This window comes from Typha angustifolia, chromosome 4 (genome assembly GCF_048772165.1).
Source record: "Typha angustifolia cultivar Huaian chromosome 4, ASM4877216v1, whole genome shotgun sequence".
Classification (NCBI taxonomy): Eukaryota; Viridiplantae; Streptophyta; class Magnoliopsida; order Poales; family Typhaceae; genus Typha; species Typha angustifolia.
In genome coordinates this window covers 4992049-5015555 of record NC_133242.1, presented here as the reverse complement: position 1 = coordinate 5015555, position 23507 = coordinate 4992049, and the positions used below count along the sequence as shown (strand labels likewise).

The 23507-nt window shown below is 34.4% G+C and overlaps 1 protein-coding gene across 3 annotated transcripts; it reads left to right on the top strand.

The window, feature by feature from the left end:
- Nucleotides 1-3061: 3061 nt before the first annotated feature.
- LOC140759318 (exonuclease 1) lies at nucleotides 3062-18258 on the top strand. 3 transcript variants are annotated; one of them, XM_073095847.1, is made up of 14 exons: nucleotides 3062-3333; nucleotides 9401-9520; nucleotides 9684-9807; nucleotides 10002-10139; nucleotides 10282-10491; nucleotides 12114-12289; nucleotides 12664-12736; nucleotides 14928-15054; nucleotides 15672-15904; nucleotides 15995-16049; nucleotides 16180-16454; nucleotides 16536-16587; nucleotides 17667-17883; nucleotides 17954-18258. In XM_073095847.1, the coding sequence occupies exons 1-14, from the start codon at nucleotides 3173-3175 to the stop codon at nucleotides 18015-18017; spliced, it is 2025 nt and encodes a 674-aa protein (XP_072951948.1). In that variant the 5' UTR covers nucleotides 3062-3172; the 3' UTR covers nucleotides 18018-18258. The 3 variants fall into 3 exon arrangements, with proteins under 3 accessions (XP_072951948.1, XP_072951947.1, XP_072951949.1); XM_073095846.1 differs by having other exon boundaries at nucleotides 16174-16454; XM_073095848.1 differs by lacking the exon at nucleotides 3062-3333 and adding an exon at nucleotides 3645-3702 and having other exon boundaries at nucleotides 16174-16454.
- The last annotated feature ends 5249 nt before the right edge of the window (nucleotides 18259-23507 follow it).

The window sequence follows — 23507 nt, the reverse complement described above, 5'->3', positions numbered from 1 at the left end:
TACCATGAAAAATGGAATAAGTTTGGAGTTGTGAGATCTAAATGAAGAAGAGAGAAAGATCACACGTGCAATAGTGCACTGCACATACATTATTATTATTATTATTATTATTATTATTATTATTATTATTATTATTATTATTATTATTATTTATGAGTATTACATCGCTCCAATATGTTTATCCATAAGTTTAACAATCATTTGATTTCCATTACTTTTTTTATGCGTTAAACTTATAAATTTACTCAACTTCTTTATTCAATTAAGGCTCCTTGAGTTCATATGGAGTTAAGAGTTCTTAGCATTCTACAAAGCTTAAAGCTTTGTTTCTTTTCTTTTGATTTTTGTCTCTTTTCTTTTGTTTATACATTCCATTCAATATTCATTGGAACTACTTTCACTTCTTTGAAGCTTCTTCAGACATTCGCATTAAAAAAGAACTTATCAATTAGTCCTTTTGTAAGAAATCTTGTCCACTTTTTTGTTTGAAGAATAATTCATCTAATTTACATCATTATCAAAATCATTTAAATCACTATTACCTATTTGGATCTCACCCTTTAGCTTCTTCAAAGCTTTGCTAAATCTCATTCACTTCCTGTAGAAGTTTTTGTGAATTTTGAACAGAATGATGGGAAAAAAAATAGAAAAGATGTCAAAGAAAGAAAATATGGTAGTATAAAATAAAAAAAATAAAATTCAATAATTGTGCAAGTCTATATTAAAAAAATCAAAAAAAAAATAGCAAATGTGAAATAAGAAAGAAAAGAGTGAGGATACATTATTTTCTTCTTATTTCCCTCTTTCACATTTCTCTCTATTGAGCACCTATATTTCTCAGCCACAACCTCAATTTTTCTAGGCCATAACTATTCTCTATTTGATGGATAATTGATGTATTTGACCACTTTTAAGTGAAACCACTTCCAAGATCAATTAAATTTAGTAATTAATGCCATATCAAGAATTATGGTTATGAATAAAAATACATTTAGGACATCTTCAGCAATAGTCAGCCTTTTTTTTTTTTTAATAATATCCTATATTTTTTATTTCTAAAAGGAGACCCACCCTATAAATTTTTTTTAGGTTACAATGTTACCCCTAAACACCCTAAGAATTTCAATGTCATTTTTACTAGTGTACCATCAAAAAAATTAGGCGAGTCAGTTTATGTGGCGGTTATATCATTCGTAATTAATTCTAAATGATCTAAATGCAACCCATTAATTAAATTATTGTAAAAGATATTCTAATAAAAATTAATTTTTCTTATTGTTATATTTAATCTTACTCCTCACCGTCACAACCCTATTCTCTCCCTCCCTTCTTCCCTGAGCTGCCTTGCACCGTGCAAGATCTGGGAGGTCACGACGAGCTCGCTGCCGCACTGCATGGGGGACGGGAAGGCTGCGGCGAGCTCGCTGCCACGCCGCATGGGACCGGAAGGTCACGCGAGAGAAATGAGAGAGTAAGGAGAGAGAAGATGGTAAGATATTTAATATTTTAATTTATTTTTTAAAATTAAATAATATTGTGATATATTAATTAGGGGTATAGTTGGTCATTACGCGTTTTCTATCACTGTCGTTATCCATTTTACTTTGCCCCAATGTTTATGGGTGACATTGTAACCTAGAAAAGTGTAGGGGGTCTCCATGAAAATCAGATATAGTTTAGGGAGTGTCAATATAATTAACCCTTTCTAAAATTATAAATTATTCTATATAAATCAATCGTCTAAATTTCTTATAAGATATCAAAGAGAAAGTGAATAAAAAAAAAGTCTTTTTTAGGGTGTATAAACGAGACGAGACTAGCTCTAAATAAGGCTCGACTCGGAATTAATTTCGAGTCTATCTTGGGATTCAAGCTTATCTCAGCTCAAGTCGAGCTAAGCTCAAGCCGAGTCAAAACCTAAAACTATGTTATTTTTAAACCAAGCTGAACTAAGCCTATTATTCTAAGTTTAGTTGGATCGAACCTAAGTACCAAGCCTTAAAGAATTATTCAAGCTGACACAACAACTATTTAATACGTACAATATTAAGAATATTATATTTGACCTGAGCTTATTGAGTCGAGCTTAAGCAAGCCAACTCTAGTTCCGACTCGGCTCAAAATTCAAATCGAGCCTAAAAACAAAACTCAGGCTTGGCTTAGCTTGAACCCTCATCCGAGCTGCTCTTTTATTTTGACACTCATAGTCTTTTTCAAGGACATGTCTACTTGAATGACACCAGATGAATAGTGTGTTAGAACTTTATGCATGAATAGATCAACGAAATACACAAAATGAAAAAGGGTTCTGAACCAAGGTTTTGATCATGAGATTTAAGAATAATGACTACTGCATATTCTATATTTAGTTAGGAAAAAATTTCAATACCTATAATAGAGAGATCGGCCATGTCTAGTGATCGGATTCTACTAACCAATATCAGAAGTCATGAACTTAGAATTCTTTTGTTTTGGTCCATTAGCCCTCGTTCACTTATTTGGGAATAACTTCGTTTCTTTTTCAAGAATATAAATCTTTATTCCAAAATAACAATTGAACACCATAATTACTATATTCTAAAATACAATACTATTGATCAAAAATTATATTTTATAACACACACTAACTTATTACTAATTATATCACATCAAAAAGTATTTATGATAATTCTATAAAACACAAAACATCATTTTCCTATATTTTCATTCATTTTATATTACATCAAACATAATTATTACAACTTATTTTAAATACAAAAATAATTATTCTTAAAACAAAAACCTTATTTGAGAAAAATAAAATATATTCTAGAATTGATATTATTTCTCAAGTAAAGGAGGCTAACTACCGGTTTTCTAATGTATAAAAAAATAAAAAAAGGATTAATTTTGATGATTTCTTTTTCCGAAAGAAAGAAGGTCACCGAATTTTTTTATTTATTTTATTTATTTTTATATGAAATCTCAAACACGTAAATTGCACATGATTTTAGCTCTCCGTGAGTTTTATTTTATTTTCGATCCCCCTCCTCCCCGCATTTTATTTTCCCGCCCACTCCCTTCCATCGCATTTCGCTTCCTTTCTTGGTTGGAAGTACCTCGAGGCAAGTGTGGAAGGAAATTTTGAGAGAGAGAGGAGCTGCATTGGATCGATTTGGAGATTGTTCTTAGAATGGGGATCCAAGGACTTCTTCCCCAGCTGAAATCGATCATGGCGCCCATTCATGTGGAGGAGCTCAAGGGCCAAACCGTCGCCGTCGACACCTACTCCTGGCTCCACAAGGGCGCCCTCTCTTGCAGCGCCCACCTCTGCAAAGGCCTTCCCACCTCCAAGTATATCGAATCCCCTTTCTTGTGATTCTTTTCCTAAAGAATGGAGGACCCATTTGCTCTATTGGTGCAAAGATAGCTCCTGTCTTCTTTTTCCAATTTATGCCCTTTCTTAATATTGGGTTTCTGTTCTTGCTGCGTATGCTTCAATATTTTTAACGCCATTGGTGCAACTTTTTGAAACCCATTTGAGGAAGCAAGAAAAGGAGGCATCTTGCAGCCTTCACAAGGGAGAATCTGATATGGGTCTGCTGTTCTTTATTTTTTGATTTTTTTATTTATTTTTATATTTATGTTGGGCGTAAGCGAACCCATTTGTGAAAGAAAGAAAGCAGAACTTTTGGCATTGATCTCTCTGTTTACACATATGAGGTCTGGTTTTCCCTTTGCTTTTTCACTTATTCTATCTTTTCTAGACATAAGGGGAAAAGTTTAAGAATGGGATTTCATCTTTTTGGGTTTTAGATTATTTTTCCTCTTTGATTATTCTTTTTGTTGGTACTGCAATTAAGCCTTGCTAGGAATTATTCCTTTCAATTTCCCATAACTTCTTGGGCAATATATAGTCTACTTGTTGAAGATAGCTTGTGGCGATCTAGTCATAATTCCTATCCCTTAGGATCGGTTCATTTCATCACATATCAGATGAAAATATTGTCATCTTTTAGCAGTCCAATTATACTTGCTTGCTAGTGAATTCAAGCATCTCTTTTAATTAAGTATATATATTTATTTGGGTTAATATGCTTCCCATGGCAGACCCTTCCAACAGTTAAGCAGTCATTTACATTCTTATTTATCCATTTTCCTCTCTTTTCTTACTGTCAAAGAATCTAACTTGTTGGTGGATCTTGTTATATTCGCTTCTTAATAACTATATGGAATCAGTAATATCTTAAGTTTCCTTGTCAAGTCCAAACCATTCTGTTGTTTCTTGCAGTTTCTTGCATTACTTGATTCCTTCCTTTTTTTTACACAAGCCCAAAGGTTTTGTTTCATTATGAAACAGAGTTTAAAAAATTATAGTACTTCCAAGGTAGAAACATCAACCCAGAACAAAGTACACCACATTACACAACCATCTATACAAATAACCACCTAAAAAGCATCATACAACCACACCACATTCACAAGTTTCCCCAAAAAATCACAAAATTCAGCACCCCAGCCAAAACAAACAAAAGCTCATGTAGTTTCACAGTTCCTCCACCTCTAAAGGATTCCAACTTCATTTCCCCTCAAAAAGACTTTTACCTTCTTTTGCATATCTTCCCCACTTATACCTCCCAAGCTAAAAACAAAGCATTTATATTGTGAAACATATTTTTTCATGATTTTCCTTTAGCTGCAGAAAAAATATGGCTGTTTCTCTACAACTTGATAGACCATATTAGAGCAGCCATCTCATTGTTCCATCATTTTCTTCCTAATTTCTTCTTTCTTCACTCCAAGCTTTACCATATTCAACCAAATCTCCTTTATGTTCTTAGGATATCTATGAGTCTGAAAACTTTCTTTATCTTCTGCAACACTTCCTACTCATATTTGCAATTCAAAAATAAATGTCCAACTGATTCAGCTTTGCCACAGAAAACACACCTATCATCATCATTCCGACGTCTCTTAATGATGTCATCTTTAGTTAAGATTTTGTTTTGCCCCAATAACCAAGAAAAAAAGAATTTTTGTCCTAAGCAAGGTTTCGAAACTCAGTATCGTGATTGGAATTGGTTGTTAGAAAAAACAATATATATTAGCTGTATCAATTGTATCAATTGCTCGTATTGGATTAGATTATTTTTAGTTAAAATATTATTTAAAAATACAGAACAATTCCTAAAAGTTTACAAAAAATAACAGAAAAATAAGAAACTAAAATTTAGTCAAATAAAAAGCCTAAAAATAAAGAAAAAACTCGCTAAAAAATTATGATGAATTGACTTATATTTGACAAAATTTTATATTTGTAGATTACTACTGTAAAGCAACAATGAAGATAGATTTATCTCTTTATTGTTGTTTTGTAGTAGTAAGAAATGAGAAGTTAAAGAGGGTGAGAAAGTGAGAGAAGAGAAATGAGAAAAAAAAATCACTCGACTTTATCAGAGTGCGGAGTAGCCTGAGGGGATTACCTAATCAACTATTAGATGAGCTCGACAAAGTGTAAAAGATGGAAGAAGACTGTATGTGAGAGATAAAGGGTAAATATTAAAATTTGAAAAGGCGGCAACTGAGGATCAATTATAAGTTAGATATATTTTAGATTCAAATTGAATCTTAAGAAAGAATTAGTGTAGGCTGATTCGATCGAGTTTCACTCAGTATGGCCAAGAGGGATTGACCGATCTGGCAAATAGGACCAAAACTGGTCGATCCTAGACCAAAACCAGTCACTAGACTGGTTTTCTTTCCAAATTTGGATCGGTTGTGCCGATCCCAATCCGGATCAGCCGATTTGAAGAACCATGCTCCACAGTGCGGGAATCACATTCATAACTAAAGAAAGCATTAATTTTCAAAGCAATACTTGATTCTTTTCACTAGAATGAATACATTTGAAAATATCTTGAACTTAAAGGGAGAACATTTATATTGGCTTTCTTGTAATGAAGTTTGGAGAACCTTCTGAATTCCATGATATTCCATGTAGTGTAGTCCTCATAATATTGATTCACTCCTTAAGCTATTCACTCATAAATTATTGCTTTGAAGTTTGAATTTGCATTAATGTCACGACCCAAATTTGAAATTATGATCTGACCATGTATTCAATAGAACTTGAGATATACAGAGCCTTAACATTTAATACCAGGTCCAAAATATAAAGGAACTAATTATATATACCAATAATTGTAAGTCAATTAATAATTAAAACTCTTAAATGTAAGAAATAAATTCAATAATGAGTTACCAATGTCTTCCCAAATAATATTTAAATAACTAATGCAACGAAAGGGGATAACCAAATCCTAAGTGGAGGTAAAGGAGTTTCAATCCACCATGTTCATTTGCTATGTCGATCATCATCTAAAAATGTTAAGAGAATTTTATGGGCTAACAAATTTAGCCCAAAGTGGACTCACTATGTGTAGATACAATAGCATGCGAAAATCATAATCCACAAAGCATGATCTTAGAATCCAAAGTTCAACAATTTGTAACATATGGATATTATTTAACAATAAACCAAGTATGCTCATGATATGAATAATAAAGCACGAGCAATAATAGTGTGAGTAACAAACTGGTAAAATGTTTAAGTTTTATAATGCAGAATCTCTCAATCTCTACTAAATGTCAAATTTCTCTTCTTAGGTTTGTCTCCTATGGATCCATATCAACCAGCGGTCACCCACAAGATGGCACGTCGGTCTTTGATGCCTTACGTTTTACTCTCATGGCCTGGATCATCGGAGTAGTGATCTCTATGTTCGTTAGCCGTAAAATTTTAGGTGATAGCCATTAGCTATCCTAGTTGATAAGTCACTCATTTCTTTCTTCTTCCTTTTATTCTACTTTCCAGTATGGTCTTTATTGCCAGCAGTCGAAGGGCAAGGAATGGTGGTGGTTGTTGCAGCCTCCATCAAGGGAAAAGGGTTGAGCTTGATCCAACTCGAGTCGCTTTTGGTTTGAGTGAATGATTTGGTTTGGTCAGGGGAAGGCCTAACCTAAAGTTATTGTTGAGTGGTCTACAGGGTAGTCGAAACCCAACTTGACTTAGTTGGTTTTGGGCCTTGTCCCAACTTGTTGTAGTTTAGTGGGTGGGTTGTGTGCCTGCATGCCCCTAAGTAATTGGGCCTTGATTTGGTCCAAGTTAAATTAGTTTTAATTCTAAAATTTTTGTTTGTTGTTAAATTTAAATATAAATTATTTATTGAAAATGATGATTATTTTTCCTCTTAGATTATTGATTTGAGTTATTCCAAGTGGACCACAGGTTAGTGGATTCACTTAGTTTTACTCTTTTGTATTTTGCAAAAGTATGTGTATAGTGTATATTATGTCATAATTTACTATATTCTCCATGCAATGTTAATCTTTATGTTATATTGTTTTTCATCCCATTTTATCTTACGTGCAAAATTTAAATGCATTGATTATACTTACCTAGCAAAACCTTAGTTTGGAATATGTATGACTTTGTAAATAGTCTCAGGCTAGATCGAAAGACTTCCTGTGGTAATTCTAGTCTATCTTAAAGTATAGGAAACTGACATATTCTAGATCACTACGATAATCTGTTTAGGTAACTCTGATGGAGTTAGAAAATAATCTTAGGCTAGATTAAAAGATTCTCTATGGTGACTCTAGTATTTCTCAATGGTTAGAGAAAAAGACCGGATGTATTTTTCACTTAGTGATAGCGTTGGTGATCATAATCTAATCAGCTATGAGAAAAAAACTTGAGTGCCATCTCAAGAGTGACCTTTGGGTTAATGTGGATCCACGAGCATAAACACAAAAAGAGAAATATGGCATTTAGTAGAGATCGATAAATTCTGCATAATGAAATTTGAGCATTAAACCAGTTTGCTATTCGCACTATTACTGCTTATGCTTTATTATTCATGTGATGAGCATGTTTGATTTTATGTTAGATATTATCTTTGTATTACAAATTGTTGAACTTTAGGTTTTAAGATTATGTTTTATGGATCATACTTTTCACTTGCTATTATATCTATAGCTCATAAAACTCTCTTAATATTTTTAAATGATGATTGGCATGGCAAATGAACATTATGCACCAAGACTCTTTTATTTGCACTTAGGGTTTTGGTTTTCTCTTTTAGTCGTATTAGTTATTTTAGTATTATTTTGGAAGGAATTGGTTGCTTAATATTGGACTTCCTTTTTACCCTTGGGAGCTTTTATTGCTAATTGATTTTGAGTTATTGATATATATATATATAGTTCTTTTACATTTTGTATTTTAAATATTAAATATTAAGAGTTGAGACTATATGTATTTCAAGTTCTATTAGAGTATATGACTTCATGATTCTGAATTCTAGTAGTTAGGATGTTACTTATGTGTATTTACATCGTTTCTGTCTGATTATTTCAAAATTTTGACCCCTTTACCTCATCTTTCACATTCTCATTTTTTGTGGTTATCGACAATGTAGGTCATGCTAAAGTTAGATCAACTATACAAATATTAGGAACATTTACATCAATAATCGTATGTGACTAGGATCTTGCCTATCCATGTTGATGCTTATATTTTTTATAGATTTATGTGGAAAACCCTTAAATTTGGAAAAGACCATGGAGTCTCCTTGAGGCCCAATGGCTTGATAGAATTGGAACTCAGGAACTCTTGTTTTGATATTGTAAAAGCTTAAGTAATCAGAGAAATGTGGTTTTTTGGAATATGTACCACTAGGAAGTCTTTGGGGATAGGAAGTAATCCCACAAGTGGAAAATTTGTGGAAATTTTGTAAGTGATCCCATAGGTAGGAAGTCATTATGAATTAGGAGGCCATGATGCTACATCAGAGAGGCAAGAGGAGGGAAACTTTCCCCAAAATAATCTCAAAGGTAAACCTGGGGTAACCATCTTCCAAAGAACATTTTAGAAGAAAAGTAGCAAAATATATATAGGTGTTAATTATATACTTTTGCATCATTTACATATCCAGTACTAGAGCTTCTAATAGGTGTTAATGATATTCATTGGCATCATTTACATATATTCTACATATGCATTATATTGTTATATATGTCTTGTTCTACTATCCGAGTTGCTTCAATGTCCTTTTCAATTTCACATTCTCGTTTCCCTTCCATTTACTTCACATAGGCAATATTTTTGTTATAACTTTCTATTTACATCATCTCACCTTCTTAGGTTCTTTTTAGTACTGGATTATTTACACAGTAAGTTAAATTTGTAAGTTGCTTTGGAAATTTTGACTGGAATATTTTGTCTATTTTTCCTATATTTTGTTGTACTGACTATTCTTTGGGGAGAAGTTTCAGTAACTCAGTTTCAAATGAACTTTAAACTTATCCTGTTTCTAATTTATATCACATGATGTGAGATAGACTGTCCTTGAATTGCTAGGCACATTGGCTACTGCATGCATAGAGTAAATCTATTACGGTATCATGGCGTCAGACCTCTTCTTGTATTTGATGGAGGGCTTCTGCCAATTAAGATGGACCAAGAGACAAAGCGTGCAAGGTATTGACCATAAGCTATAAACAAATACCAGAATTTGGACTATAAGCATTTCTATTATATATTGTCTAGCCAAACAAGCTGTGGTACGCTTTCCATGGGTATCGTACTATCATAAGCTGACTGAATACTTCTGATTCATGCTGCAACTTATTAAATAATGCAGGATGAGGAAGGAAAACCTTGAGCGGGCCATGGAACACGAAGCTGCTGGCAATTCTACTGCGGCTTTTGAGTGCTACCAAAAGGCTGTTGATATTTCACCTTCAATTGCATTTGAACTTATCCGGGTAGGAAAGTTTGTAGTATTGAATCTTCAACTTGTTGGTTATGTAACTTGAATATGTCTTTTCTCTGTTCAAGAACCGAAAAAGTATTTACTTTTCGCAACTGACAAGCAATTTGCAACTTTACAATCAATAACTCCATTTGTAAGGACTAATCTTTTTTGTGTGACAGTAATTAAAAAAATGTGCTGACGCAGGTATTGAAGCAGGAAAAAGTGGATTTTATTGTGGCACCTTATGAGGCTGATGCCCAGATGACATTCTTGTCTGTAAATAAGCTTGTCGATGCAGTTATTACCGAAGACTCAGATTTAATACCATTTGGCTGTTCCAGAGTTAGTACCCATTGCTATTACTTAGATCTTTCCTCCCCCACCAGACCACAACCTTCCTGCCTACTTTCTGCTTTCTTTTCTACTGGTCCTCTTTGTGAATTAATCCTATTATTCGAGATGCTAATTCTTGATGTCCTTCCAGATTATCTTCAAAATGGACAAATTTGGGCAGGGAGTTGAGTATCAGAGTTCAAAGTTAGGACAGAATAAGGAGCTTGACTTATTTGGATTCACGAAACAGATGGTACTTGAGATGTGCATTTTTAGTGGCTGTGATTATTTACAATCATTGCCTGGCATGGGCTTGAGAAGGGCTCATGGACTCATCAGAAAGCTTAAGAGCTATGAGAAGGTAATGGAAGTCTTCTTTGAATATGTTAACTATTTACAATTGTGAAGGTATATCCACTTCTAAGAGTAACTGATTGTAATTTGCAGTATAGAATCATTGGAAGCTAACTTTATGCTGACATCTAAGCTGAAACTTTTGTCAAATTTTATACACAGGCATAAATGTTTATGGTTTTCTGTTTTGTTTATATATTGACTTTATCTCTATTGCCCGTTATGTCTTAACTGCCTTTGCTGACAAATATGAATAAGAAAGCTAATATTGCTATGGGATATGTCTATGAAGATGATAAACTCTTGCTTTTGGAATTGAGATACATAATATGAAAGTACTAAATTGTGATGGTTCTCCAGTTTCTATATTTTCACTGCATTGCTTTCTGCCTAAGTTAAAATGGTACCTGATTTATGCCAGCTTGGTACAAACATTGCCTGGTGTGTCATAAAACAGGGCAGGTCATGTTAGATTGCTTTGTGGTTGTTTGTATGCCATATGTTGGCAGTGTATCATGCTGCAACTGGCACACCCTGCACCGATGACTAGAGCACTTAAATCTTTGGTTTAATAATAGTGAGTTCTGAAAGAAAAGGCATCAATAAGCTTGCCATGCTAAGCTTGCGGACATATTTCCCTTCCCCTCCTTGGTGCTGCACTGATGGAAACCTCATGTTGGTAAGCCAAATTTAAGTAGCAACTAGCAAGAGTGCTTAAAAATTGGGATAGAATGGGAAGCTCTTTAAAAAGTACTGGAAGAACTTAAGGGAGCAGAGCAGACTCAAAATATTATTGTCAAATCAACACTCCTTTAAAATTAAGATTAACATTCTTGAATCTCGATGGCGTAATGATTAGGTGTAGTTCAATTGAATTCTTAGATTAGAGTGTATCTGATAAGGAGTTAAAGTAGGTATTGTTTTCTTCTCCATATTCTTGCTCCAGATTTGAGCTTCTAACAATCTACCATGCCGGTGTCTCTAATTATGTTTTTGCCTTTCCACACAGTGACTGGATCTGGATTTTGGACATATATGGCTGGTAGGATGTTGTTGTACTAGCATATATAGCCCAAAGTCATTGTCCTGCGTTCACAACTAGCAAAACACAAAGCACTACAATTATTAAAGCGTATTTTCATCTTCATGACTGGGTTTGGAAATAAATTACCATTTGGGGATATATTCTCTTTCAATCTTGGACTAGGAGCAGGACATCAAATAGTAGATTCCTATTTGTAGCAGTAGCAGGATATTTTTGCTCATTAATATTTACTACAGGATATTGCTTCCATTCTAACCCTTCCAATTTTCCTTATATTTGCTTATTTACAGTTCTGTGGGTCTAAATATTCCATCTACCACACTTCTGGATTATGGCTCATAGAGTCCTAGTTTTACATTTCTTACATCTTGCTGTAAAATTCCTATTATAACTTGTTTATGCATTTCACTCCTGGCACAAAATTAATTTCTCAGTTGTTTTTAGAGTCATACTCCATGCGTAGTAGTATTGTATGGCATGCAGAATATTTTAATCTTAAATTTTGTTATTGGAAAGTATGCAGCAAGATTATACATTGGAAAGTAGATCAAATGAGTCATCTTTGACAAATTATACATTTTCAGGTCATCAAGCACCTGCGGTACAATTCGGTATCTGTCCCCCCTCTTTATGAAGAAAATTTCAAGAAAGCAATGCTGGCATTTCAACATCAGAGAGTATATGATCCTGCGAAAGGAGACATTGCCCATTTATCTGATATTCCTGAAGGCCTTTGTGAAGACTTGGACTTTTTGGGCCCATATCCTTAACATGCTGTTACTTTTAGCTATCCTGTGCAAAATGTGCTCTTTCCTTTTATATGCCCATGAAAGTTTAATTGTCTAGCTGAGCTCTCTGTCTTCTTTGCTTGTGATCTGTTGATCAATTTCTCATTGAACCTCCCTCTTGGTTGCTGCTTGCTCTTCTACCTTTGAAGAATTTGAATGAGCCTCTTAGTTTGTATCATGTTAGATATATATCCCGACCATTTTCTGTGTAAGCAGCACTGAATTAGAGGGTGAGAAATTAGAGATGAGCCAATTTGTGCTTCTAATTCCGTGTCCTTCCATGCTGCTCTCCTTCTGGAAGATGTTGAATGTTGAGATGTTTATAAATTTCCTTAATTGATCATACGTGGTTACCGCAAAATGTAGCTAAAGGCATAGCTGAAGGCAACCTGGATCCGATAACAAAGATGCCATTTGAGGTATACCTCATGTTACTTTTTTTGTTGTGTAATAAGTACTCATTTATAGTATTTTATGTGATGAAACAATCATGTCTTGGGAAATGTGAAACATTATCTGGAAATTTTATTTCTCATCAATTTTACTTCGTGATAAGATAATGTTTTGGTCCAATGTGAAGTATATTCTATAGACTTGTATACTCAGTAATTTTAGTTATCCAATCAAAATCTTATTTTTCTACATTGGCATGATAGCTGTTGGTTATTTATGTGGGAGCAAAGAAGTTAAGGTCAAGTTAAAAAAAACAGAAAAGATAGGTACCCAATCAGGCTGAGATCAAATCTTAGCTGATGACCACTTTATTTACATGGCTTCTTGATAGTTCAAAGCATTTCTTAATGCTTCTTTTATGGACATATTTGTTGTAGTCTATCTTCATAGTCCCTAGCTTAATAATATCTAACAATTTCTTCGTAAAGACAACTTAGGTGTCTCACTAGCAGAACTTTTATGTTATTCAGGATTTAGCTCACCACCCAAAGCAGTTATTTTCTCTTCCTATGGGTTGATTGCCTTATGAGCATTGGTTTTTTACCCTGTTTGGTGGATGTGATCTTCAACCAATCTGGGAGAGCTATTTACCATTGGTAAATTAAATGATATTTTTCTTTGATTTTCTTGTACTTCTTCAGGAGGTGAGGAGTTCTATGTAGCTCCAATAGAATGGAATCTTTAAATGACGGATATGATCAAATATGTGGAGACACTTGAATCCTATGCTTTCTTTTTATGTAATTGTGATGATATTTCCACTATTTATAGGTTTCTACTTTCTACTTTTCTCATCTTAAACAAAGCTAAAGAACCAAGCAAGAGTACATCCATACAATTAGTTGAATAGCTATAGTTTTCCTGCAGCCCCTACTGAAGGGTCTTTTGCACTGTAGGCCTTGGGCGTGTTGAATTTATTATATATTAAAAGAAGATTTTCATTTCACATCCTGCTCTATCTACTTATTCTAGTTCAAACTCTACCTTTTGAGCCGAGCCGGAGTTGGAGCCGGCTCGCTTAGGCTCGGCTTGTTTACACCCCTACTCCTAAATCAAGCCTTGGATTTTCCAAAAGATTGTTTAAATAATGCCCAGATTTTAATACCTATTAAATTACAAAATGCGCTTTGCTTTAATTTTAATAGTACTTAAGTAGATATAAATACAACTTAAATAAAACCCAATCCATCTTAACTGAACACTCAAACAGCCATTTGAAGTATGAAAAGAATGTAATGTATTGATTTGATAGAAAAAATAAGGGGCAACCTGGGAATTACAAAACATTTATGTTAAAAGAACAGAATATTTGCTTTTCAGTACCTTTTAAGTAGGATCTGTGAAGTAAATGTTACTTGAACATTTTGAGGAAAATGTAAGACTAAATGCAAAACAGTATAAAGAAGGGTTCAAAGTTCAAACCAAATAGTCAATAAGGTGGAGTGCAGAGTAAAAAATTCTCTATACTAAAACAACCAAAGATTGTCATGTTATCACTTGGATATGCAGGTGGCTGGCCAGTAAGATAATTGCCGGGTGTCATGTATGTGCTGATGCCTAGCTTGCCATGTGCCAAGCTAAGCTTGTTGTGTACTGCAATACTGAGTAACTGTTATCATGCCAGCATGGTACATCAACATCCTGGCTAGCATTGAAATCATTGATAACAATGCTTTGTGACTTATCCAAGGCTCCAAGCATTTCTTGGCTTAAGCTCTTAGTTAAATTCATATCATTTGTTTGTGAAAATTTGGATTCCAGTTGCACAACATAATGGACTTAGAGAAGCCTAGCTGATTATCTGAGTTATTAGATTTTATTTCTCAAGAAGGTAATACATTAATAAGCAGTTTAATCACATTTCTTTAGTTTTATCATTTATTCTCATTGTAGTATTAGGATTATAATGGGATGTTAGAATCGGTGGCTAACAACACAACACATTAAAGCATCCCACCAGTCAAGAAGTGCTAGTGAATCCATTTTTCCTTTCTTGTTTCTTCATGTAATATCTGGTTTTTTCTTTCATTCTTGATGCTTTTTTGAATCTATTTACTATATTAGTAGATAAGCCAGCAAGATGATCCCTTACATGGCTATATAGTTAACCAATACTTATGCTCTATTTTTCTGATCACTTGTGTACTTTCTTAACAGGGGAAGGAAGCATGCGGTGGTGCATCACTGCTTGATGAAACATACTCAATCAAAGAATCCAAGCCTTCAAGTGGAAGGAAAAGGCTAGATTTGCCTGTGCAGAAAAATGTTTTAACAAATTACTTCTGTATCCTTTTAAGTAGACTCAGCTTTAAATTCAGTTTTTAATTTTTGTATCACAAGAATATACATTCTTCCCATTTTCTTAGTTAACCTAGAAAGAGGGGGTATCAGAACTACTAATGCTTACCACATGAATCCATATTCATGTTGCTTGTCTCTAGTGATGCAAGATGAGAAGATGTAAAATTTCATAAGTCATGGTATCTTATGCACTGGGAAACAACTAAACCTTACATGTTTCGACATATGGGTTTTTAACATTGCTGCAGTTGAAAACTTCTATAAATATCATAATTGCTAGTACTTTTTTTTTAAAATATCATAATTGCCACTAGCATAGTTAGAAACCTGAGCAATCCTAGACACTCTAAGATCTTTTTTTAAACCTGCTCCTAATTTGAGTCAAGAGATAGATAAATAGACACATCCTATTGCACCGATCGGGGGCACTCGTAGTGATTGAGAGGGTCGAAGATCAAGAAGTGAGTTATTTATACCAAGCATAAACTAGTAAGCTGTTTTGTCTTTTAAAATGTACTTTGTTCTGCTTATTTGACATTTGGATGTTTTTCTCACATGGGTTTCATAATATATATACTGTCAATTCCTTAAGTTTGAAAGGCCTAGCATCATTACAAGCAAAACGAAAATTCAGGGCCCCAAAAGTCATGCCTAAGCAATCGATAACACTTGAATCATTTTCTCTTAGCTCTGAAAGTGAATATTCTGATTCACCTGGGTCGACAGAAGATGTTGCCGTAAATGATAAAGAAGGTTTACTGTTTACTTCAGGAACTGTAGGCAGTGATCTTCCTTCAGAGGATTCAGTCAGCATAGTTTCCGAACTATTGGGTGTAATCTTTCAATTTAATTAGTATCCTTCTTTTCCATTAGGAGTTAAATTGATCCAAATCATGATGAGTATCTTATCTTTTTTCTATCAGATGGAAGAAAAGGTCCCTAAAGAAAGCAGAAAACCCATGGGATCACCTCTAGATGGTAAGCTATTTGACGGCCCTCATTAATGCTTCAGTTTTACATTGTAACCAGTATTCTTTTCTGCTTTATTTTGTTTCCCCAAGTGCCAGCCGATCTTAGAGTCCACTTTGTTTGTTCTTGCTAGGAGCAGCACATGAAATATCAAAACCAGCTTTAGCATCACCTAAGAAATTTGGCTGCGACTCTGCAATAGATGATGCTACCGAAGGCAATGGGACATTGGCCAATAGAAAAGTCATTGGGAAGAGTAGATACTTCAGGCACAAAATGATAGATCAGCATGACCACAGAAATATGAATAAAGTGCCCCTAATAAATAAAGAAAACAATGATACATTTGGGAGTATTCACCAAAGAAGTATCATCAAGAGGAGAAAGCTGAATGATGTACAGGACATGCACAATGTATGCTTAATTTTCTTGTTTTTTGGAGTCACTCCATGCTTTTGCTGATAAATGTTTCTAATGGTACCATTGTTCACCCAGGAAACTCTACAATTGATGAACTGCCAGACAACCATGGCCATTTCTGAGGAAGGTATGTGATGATTTTAAAATAGACATAGAAGTTGTCTAATAAGTTTAAGTTTATGCTTAGTATAAGAGAATTGCCCTTTTGACACTATAGTATAAGGTCTATAGTATAACTTTCTAGTTCAGAGCATTCTGTAGGGAATCACTGAAGGATTTTTCAAGGATTTACTTCAATGATCCTTGTGAAAGTAGGTTAGTTTGCATGCCTTTTCTTCTTTTAGCTTGAAAGTATCTAGAATATCTATAAAATGTTCCAAGAGTAAGTGCCAATTTTCTTCCAAGATCCAACAACTGTTTGTAAGAAAATCTCAGAATGTTAAGAGAAGAGGAATATTAATCATACAGGATATTCTCAAACAAAATTATAATCCTAAATTCATTTACAGGAGGCTGTCTTATTACCTTATAAGTTTATGGGACAATAATGACATTCTTTGATGAATGCCAATTTTATTCTTTAGTTCAAAATTTCTCTTTAGGGGTGTGGCAGCTGCAAACAACACCATCTAGGTGGTTGCTATTGAGTTTACTACAATTATACTCACAATGGCAAGCAAAACTTTAATCCTGATATATTTCGGCATTGTCTGCTATAGTACGCCAGTAAGTAACCTTAAATTAGAGAATTTAGGACTTCTTTCCTCTCTCTCTCTCTCCTCCTTTCTTGGCCCATCTCACATCATCATTCAATAATACTTAACTTTTCCATCTTCTTGACTCTTCTCATGGCTTTACAAGAATAAGGCATACTATGTCTTTGACAATTCTTCCAAAAAGATGATTCCTCTAGTCCGTCGGGCAAATCTTTTCTTCAATGGTTCTTTCTCTTTCATCATGTATGTACAAAGATATATATACATCCAACTAAGGCAAAAAGGAAAGGCAAGGATTATGAAGGCTGGGGCCCAAATGGCAAAGAATTTTTATACTGATAGGTACAGTATGAATAGACATGTTAATGGTCCATTTCCTTGCATAACCATCAATAGTATGCCCATCTTGTATGTGATAAACCTTCAGTAGATCTTGAACTACCCTCTAGTATAAAGGAAATGCTGTTGAGATCTGTTTGCTATCCCACAGGTAGTGACATTGCTAACAGAGACAGCGGCACCGACATGAAAGCTGAAAGGAAATTCGGTTGTGACATTTCTCATCTGAAAACATACACTGGTATAGCAGAGAAATCAATGGAAAAATTCGCATCTCTCATATCGTCCTTCAGATACTCTTCATCTGGGTCTCGTGCAAGTGGTCTCCGAGCCCCTCTAAAGGATGTGCAAAATTCATGTGCTGTCAGGTATACACTTTTAACTTTACTTCGACATATTATACCATTACTTATCTAATATAATTCCTCTTTGATAAAGGTCGGCTGTTGGAGGTGACGACTTGAGCAAATTCTCATATGCATCAAAGAACAAGCGACCCTGAAGATACCTTGCAGTCAGGATTGCGATGAATGAATTGATCTGCAGTTTGCACTACCAAGTTCACATTTTTGTGTATAGTAACTGTAAAGTTCATTTATGCATGTCATGTAAGCAGGCTTTGAGCAGACCTCTTACAAGTTGTACCATCCATGTACTTGCACACATTCTTTATATTTAAATTGAGTGATAACATATCATTGTTTGTATCTCACCCCTACGATTTATCATCATTAAATCAACCAGTTCTAACTTCCATCACATTACTTCTGTTCTTTGAAAGTTGAATGATGTAAATAGTTTCATGCAATCACACATCTTTTACTGAATATTGACCCATTGAGCTGCTATAAAATGCCTTGCACCACAATTGGAATGTCTCATGATTGTCTTGCCATTACCATCATGAGAACACTATTTTTTATTATTGTCGATCTCAGTGGTAATTTTCATTCAGATAAATCTTGACACATTAACTGCAAGCAATAATTGATGGTAAGAATATGCGACTCTTGGAGGTGAAAATATATGCTTTTGATCTGAGGTTGCGAGAACTTTCTCAATCTTAAGTGTTTTGTAATCTCAAGGAAGAATTGACGGTAAGATTGTGTTAAAATTTGTCCCAAAGTTTTAACATAAATTTTATTTATTATCTAAAAAGAAAGGTATATAGCGTTTGATCCATATGATTCTCTGATGTTTTTTTTTTCCAGAGATCTAAAATTCTACTTTCTCCAAATCTACTACATAATTTCATGAATTTGGTTTGGTTTCAATAGGGATAGCTGAATTTTATTCTCCCATGAAGTTAAACTTTTAGCCCTCAGATATGACCCTTGTTTAGTTTATATTATTACTGAAGACTAGAAGAGTGAAAATAAGAAAGATAAGCTGTCGTTAAACAAATTATTGCTTCTCTTGGAACAGCAGGACCAGATGGAATATTTCACTTCCATTATTTTTCTAATTCAAACGAAATCCTACAAGAAAATGAAACAAAAAAAATGAAGAAATTCTTTTTTTTTTTAAAAAGATATTTACCACTTTGTATCTCTGCAATCGTCTGACATACGTTGTTTTATGTAAGAATATTAAAATGGGTCTTGTGATTTACAATAATCAGTTGGAAAGCATAGATTTTGTATGAAAATTCTTAAGTCATGTGCTTAGTTCATCTCAAATCTCTCTAATTTCTTGCATTTGGACATTGACCATTTAGATGAAAAGTTATATGCATCATTAGATTTGGACAAAAAGAAAAACTGCTAATTGCTTGTAGTGGATTGCAGATAGTAACACAAACAAAAGCTCCAAAAGGCACTTAAATTTTGGGTGGGCTGTGAATTATATTATATTCTTGGGTTAATTAACTTATTAGATTCTTGAACTATTGAATGAGTGGGAAGAAGTAATGTCTTCTCGTTCCATGAGTGTACCGGTGGAAAAACTTAGCATTGTTTTATTTGTGGAATAGGATTAATTTCTTTTATGAAATAACTCTCTTTATTCTGGTGTAGTAGTACCAATTTATCTTTATTCTAGTGTAGTAGTACCAATTTATCTTTATTCTAGTGTAGTAGTACCAATTTAGCTTCTTCTTCTTCTTCTTTTATACTAATTCATGTGTTGTATCTTCTCTTATTATATAACTTTTAAAGATCACTTTAATAATAATAATAATCTAAAAATACTATTTTATTCTTAGATTAGGCAACACTTATTTACTACTACTACTACTTTATATCCAATTAGTGATATTCTCATAATTTGAGTTAAAATGTTATTGATTCTTAATACAAATTCACTATTATTTATTACTCTAATACTAATTTTTTGTCACATTAAATATAATTATTACTCGTTACATTATTATTTAATTAAATAGTAGAATAAATTATAATAATATTAGATCTTTTCTTTTGATATTAAAAATTAGAATACTTTTACTTAAAATTAATTTTATTTCATAAGTGAACTAGTTAATATTTTTGTAGCCCTCCGAGCCAAACCGTCGTCTCCATATAGTTTCTCCTCCATGGGCGTAGAGAGTGAGGATGCTTGAAATTGGCCTCCAGAAGCGGTGTCGCTTCCTCCATTAACTCAAGAAGATTTCTTATAAGCTTGCTACTCAAACTGAGATTCCTATGATGAAAAGTTAAAGAGCTATGAGGGAATCAAAATTTAATTGTTTAATTTCTCTATAAAAATTAATGATAAAGTTTGAATGGAAAATAAGATCATGAAACCTTAATTTCTAAGGATATATATCATGAATTTCTATGGAAAATAAGATCATAAACACCTTAACTAACTAATATCTCTCACCCTAAAGTGTTAATAGAAAATATCAAATAACCATATTATTCTTAATTTTTCTCTTTCTTCTTTCCTCTCAAATAAGATTAAATGGTTCATGGAGCATTAAAAATCGATCATTGTTAATATTTTTTAATTAAAAAAGTTGAATAGACTGCTAATGAAAAGAAACTTCAGAGGTAATATATATATTGAGAAGTAAGGGTTGATCTTAGTTATATTAATAATCTATTGTTTTTCTTATAGATTTATTAGACTAGTCTGTGCTTACATATTTACCTCCATTTTTTCGGGTGGTTGTGAACAACAAAGCTGACAGATTCTTCTAAGTCGGAGAGAGGCGTGCTCTAAGGATGCCCTCTCTCCCTATTCATTTATAATTGGATTAAATATCCTCTACCTTCTCCTCAGGGATCAGATGAAGATGAAGAGGAAGAACTCTTAGAGAATAAGAATTGTTAGAAGTACCCCTCCTATATCGTGCTTATCATTTGCAAATGATTGATTACTATTTGGTGAGCCATTACTATTGAAGTTACCAAGCTAAAGTCTACAATTGACACCTATTGTAGTTTCTCGGGCCAGGTGATCAACTTGGACAAGTCGGCTGTCTACTTCACCATACTTGTTAACGATAAAATAGTTTCAAACTTGAAGAGTTTTGGAAACACCCGAATAACCTTCATATCTAGCTTAATTGAAGAATGACTTGACACATTAAAGAAGAGGATCTTAATTGCAGATGATGGGAAGAAGATAGCCATTCTAAGGTCATTGGGACATAGTAGAGCTTAAATAAAATTATATTCAGTTGTTGTTGGACCAAGTCGTGTTTGCCTTTAGAGGAATGTCAAGGAGACCATTTGATCCAAGAATAAGGATAATTCCATGAGATCGCGAAGGTATATTTTTGGAAGAGGAGCCCAATCATTTGATATTCCATGAGATGATCATAAGAAACAAAACACATATCAAAATCACATAAAATTGAGTAGGTATGCTGCATCACTGCTCACCTAACTGGAGCTTCTGATATTGAGATCTTCGTTGGCCTATTGGAGCTCTTTGTTAGTAAAAAGTTTTCACACTTCAACTAAATATGAGAAAGGGTAGGAGAGCTCCAAAATCTAGTTCTTCATCATTATGAAGTTCATGAATAGGGAAAATGAAGGCTTGAGTTCCTCAAGAGGAGGGACGCATATAATAAACTTTAATGGGTCTGGGATGAGTTTATTTCTTTATTATCAACCCTAGTCCAAAGGGATTCGAAATGGATGGATTTGCTATTGTAACACCTAAAAAAAATAGAGTAGGGGAGGGGCGAGGCACTTGCCCACCCTCTTCCCTCCCCTTCTTCCCTCCCCATGCTCGGGACTCCTTTGTCAGGCCAAGGGTGAGGGAGGGGCAGGCCTAGCACTCCACCGCACGCCACCGACCATGTGTGCCGTGGGCGAGCCTCTGGTAGTGGGTGGTCGCCCTCTCTTCTCTCTCTCTCTCTCTCTTTCTCTATTTCTTCCCCTCCACTCGGTTCACTCCCCTCACCGTTCTTCCACTACTTTCCTCCTCCATTTGATCGTTACTAGTGTTGTCATTGTCATGATTGGGCTCGGTGAAGTTGTTGTCGTCGTCGTCAGTGAGTCTTCCTCTCTCACTCCTTCATTTTGTAGCCGGTGTTGGCATGGTGCTTCAGGCGTGGCATCTTCCTCCTCTCTCTACCTTTAGCAGTTCGGTTGTAGTTGGCCGTTGGCACAGTCAATCTCTGCCCGCTCTGGCTAAGTGGTGCCTAGCCCAAGCGCGCCTTAGGACTCGAGACCACCCAGAGGTTCAAGCCCTTTGGTTGCGGGCTGGATTTGGCTCTCCTGTCAGCCTAAGCTTTTTCTTATTTTTATTTTATTATTATAGGGCTTGGTAGGGCCTGAGATCATTTTTTTTTCTTCTTGTTATTATTATTATTATTATTATTATTATTTTACCTCTCTTTCACTATCCATTAAATTTAGAAATATGTGCTAATATAGTGATTCTATCGCAGAGCACTGTAGGATCAGTGCTCACCCCGGAACCGACTTTGATTAAAGTGGGGATTGCTTATTGCAAGAAATTTTAGCAAATTTATTTTCATTCAAGTGGTTTATCAACTCTTGTATTTATCGCTTGATATGATGGGTGACAATATGAGCATCTATGACATGCTAATTCGTTTATTATAGTGAAATTTATTTGATTAACATGTTGTCCGACATAACTTTTATTAATTTAATTGTGATGTGTATTCATTCGCTCGCATGTTTAGATACGATTACCTTTTTACGATTACATTTATGCTAGTCATGTCTACCTTATCGTGCGCATTAGCACTAAAGCACAACTATAAAGGGAATGATATCTTCGCCTCGATAGTACCCAACACCTCCATAGCTAGGATTATGGTATGAGATATTTATATTATTACATAATAGTGCCCATGCTTGAGATCTTAGTATGTGGATATCAGATAATCAGGAAGCCATTTCCCTGGATGATGAGCGATTTATAATCAATTGGTAAGAGTTAACTCTTTGGAGTGTTTAAGCTATAGAGTAAGGGTAGGATGACGTAAACTAAGTAGTACCCAATAACGCAAGGTAAGAGTGTTTGTGAGCGACGTTTCATGAGTTTCGCATGGTGGTGCAATGATATGGAGCTACATGCTTAGATGGTTTTATCGATGTGTGATACTGACTTATGTGATGGGCTTACGACTAGGGTTCATAGTCTACAGTGACGAACAACTAGTTATACTGTTTGTCGAGTGATGGGCAAGTGATTTTATCACTATGGTTCACCTCCCTTAAGGGTTGCTGTGATTGTTGAGCATAAGCTGGTAGCCAAGAACTTGTTAGGAAGGCGTGGCATGTATACGTGATGATAAAATAGCTGTAGTCTGGTCGGACCATGCTAGCTAATTAATATGACATATATGTTTCATTTTATGTTATGTTCAGTTGCATAGTTGCACATGCATTTTTCCATGCTGAGTGTATTATTATTCATGATGCTTAACTAGTAATAGTGCCACTTGTTGAGCATTATGCTTATTCTGTTCTAATACTTGATGCAGATTGACTAATACACTAGTGGGATGCTTGGCAGCAGTTTATCTTGAAGGGTGATAGGACCTTTCTTTTATGCTTTTTGT

Coding starts and splice junctions, on each gene's coding strand:
- LOC140759318 (XM_073095846.1), top strand. CDS start 3,173: ATGGGGATCCAAGGACTTCTTCCCCAGCTGAAATCGATCATGGCGCCC. Junction 3,334..9,400: donor AAAGGCCTTCCCACCTCCAA/GTATATCGAATC, acceptor TTGAATTGCTAG/GCACATTGGCTACTGCATGC. Junction 10,492..12,113: donor AGCTTAAGAGCTATGAGAAG/GTAATGGAAGTC, acceptor ATACATTTTCAG/GTCATCAAGCACCTGCGGTA.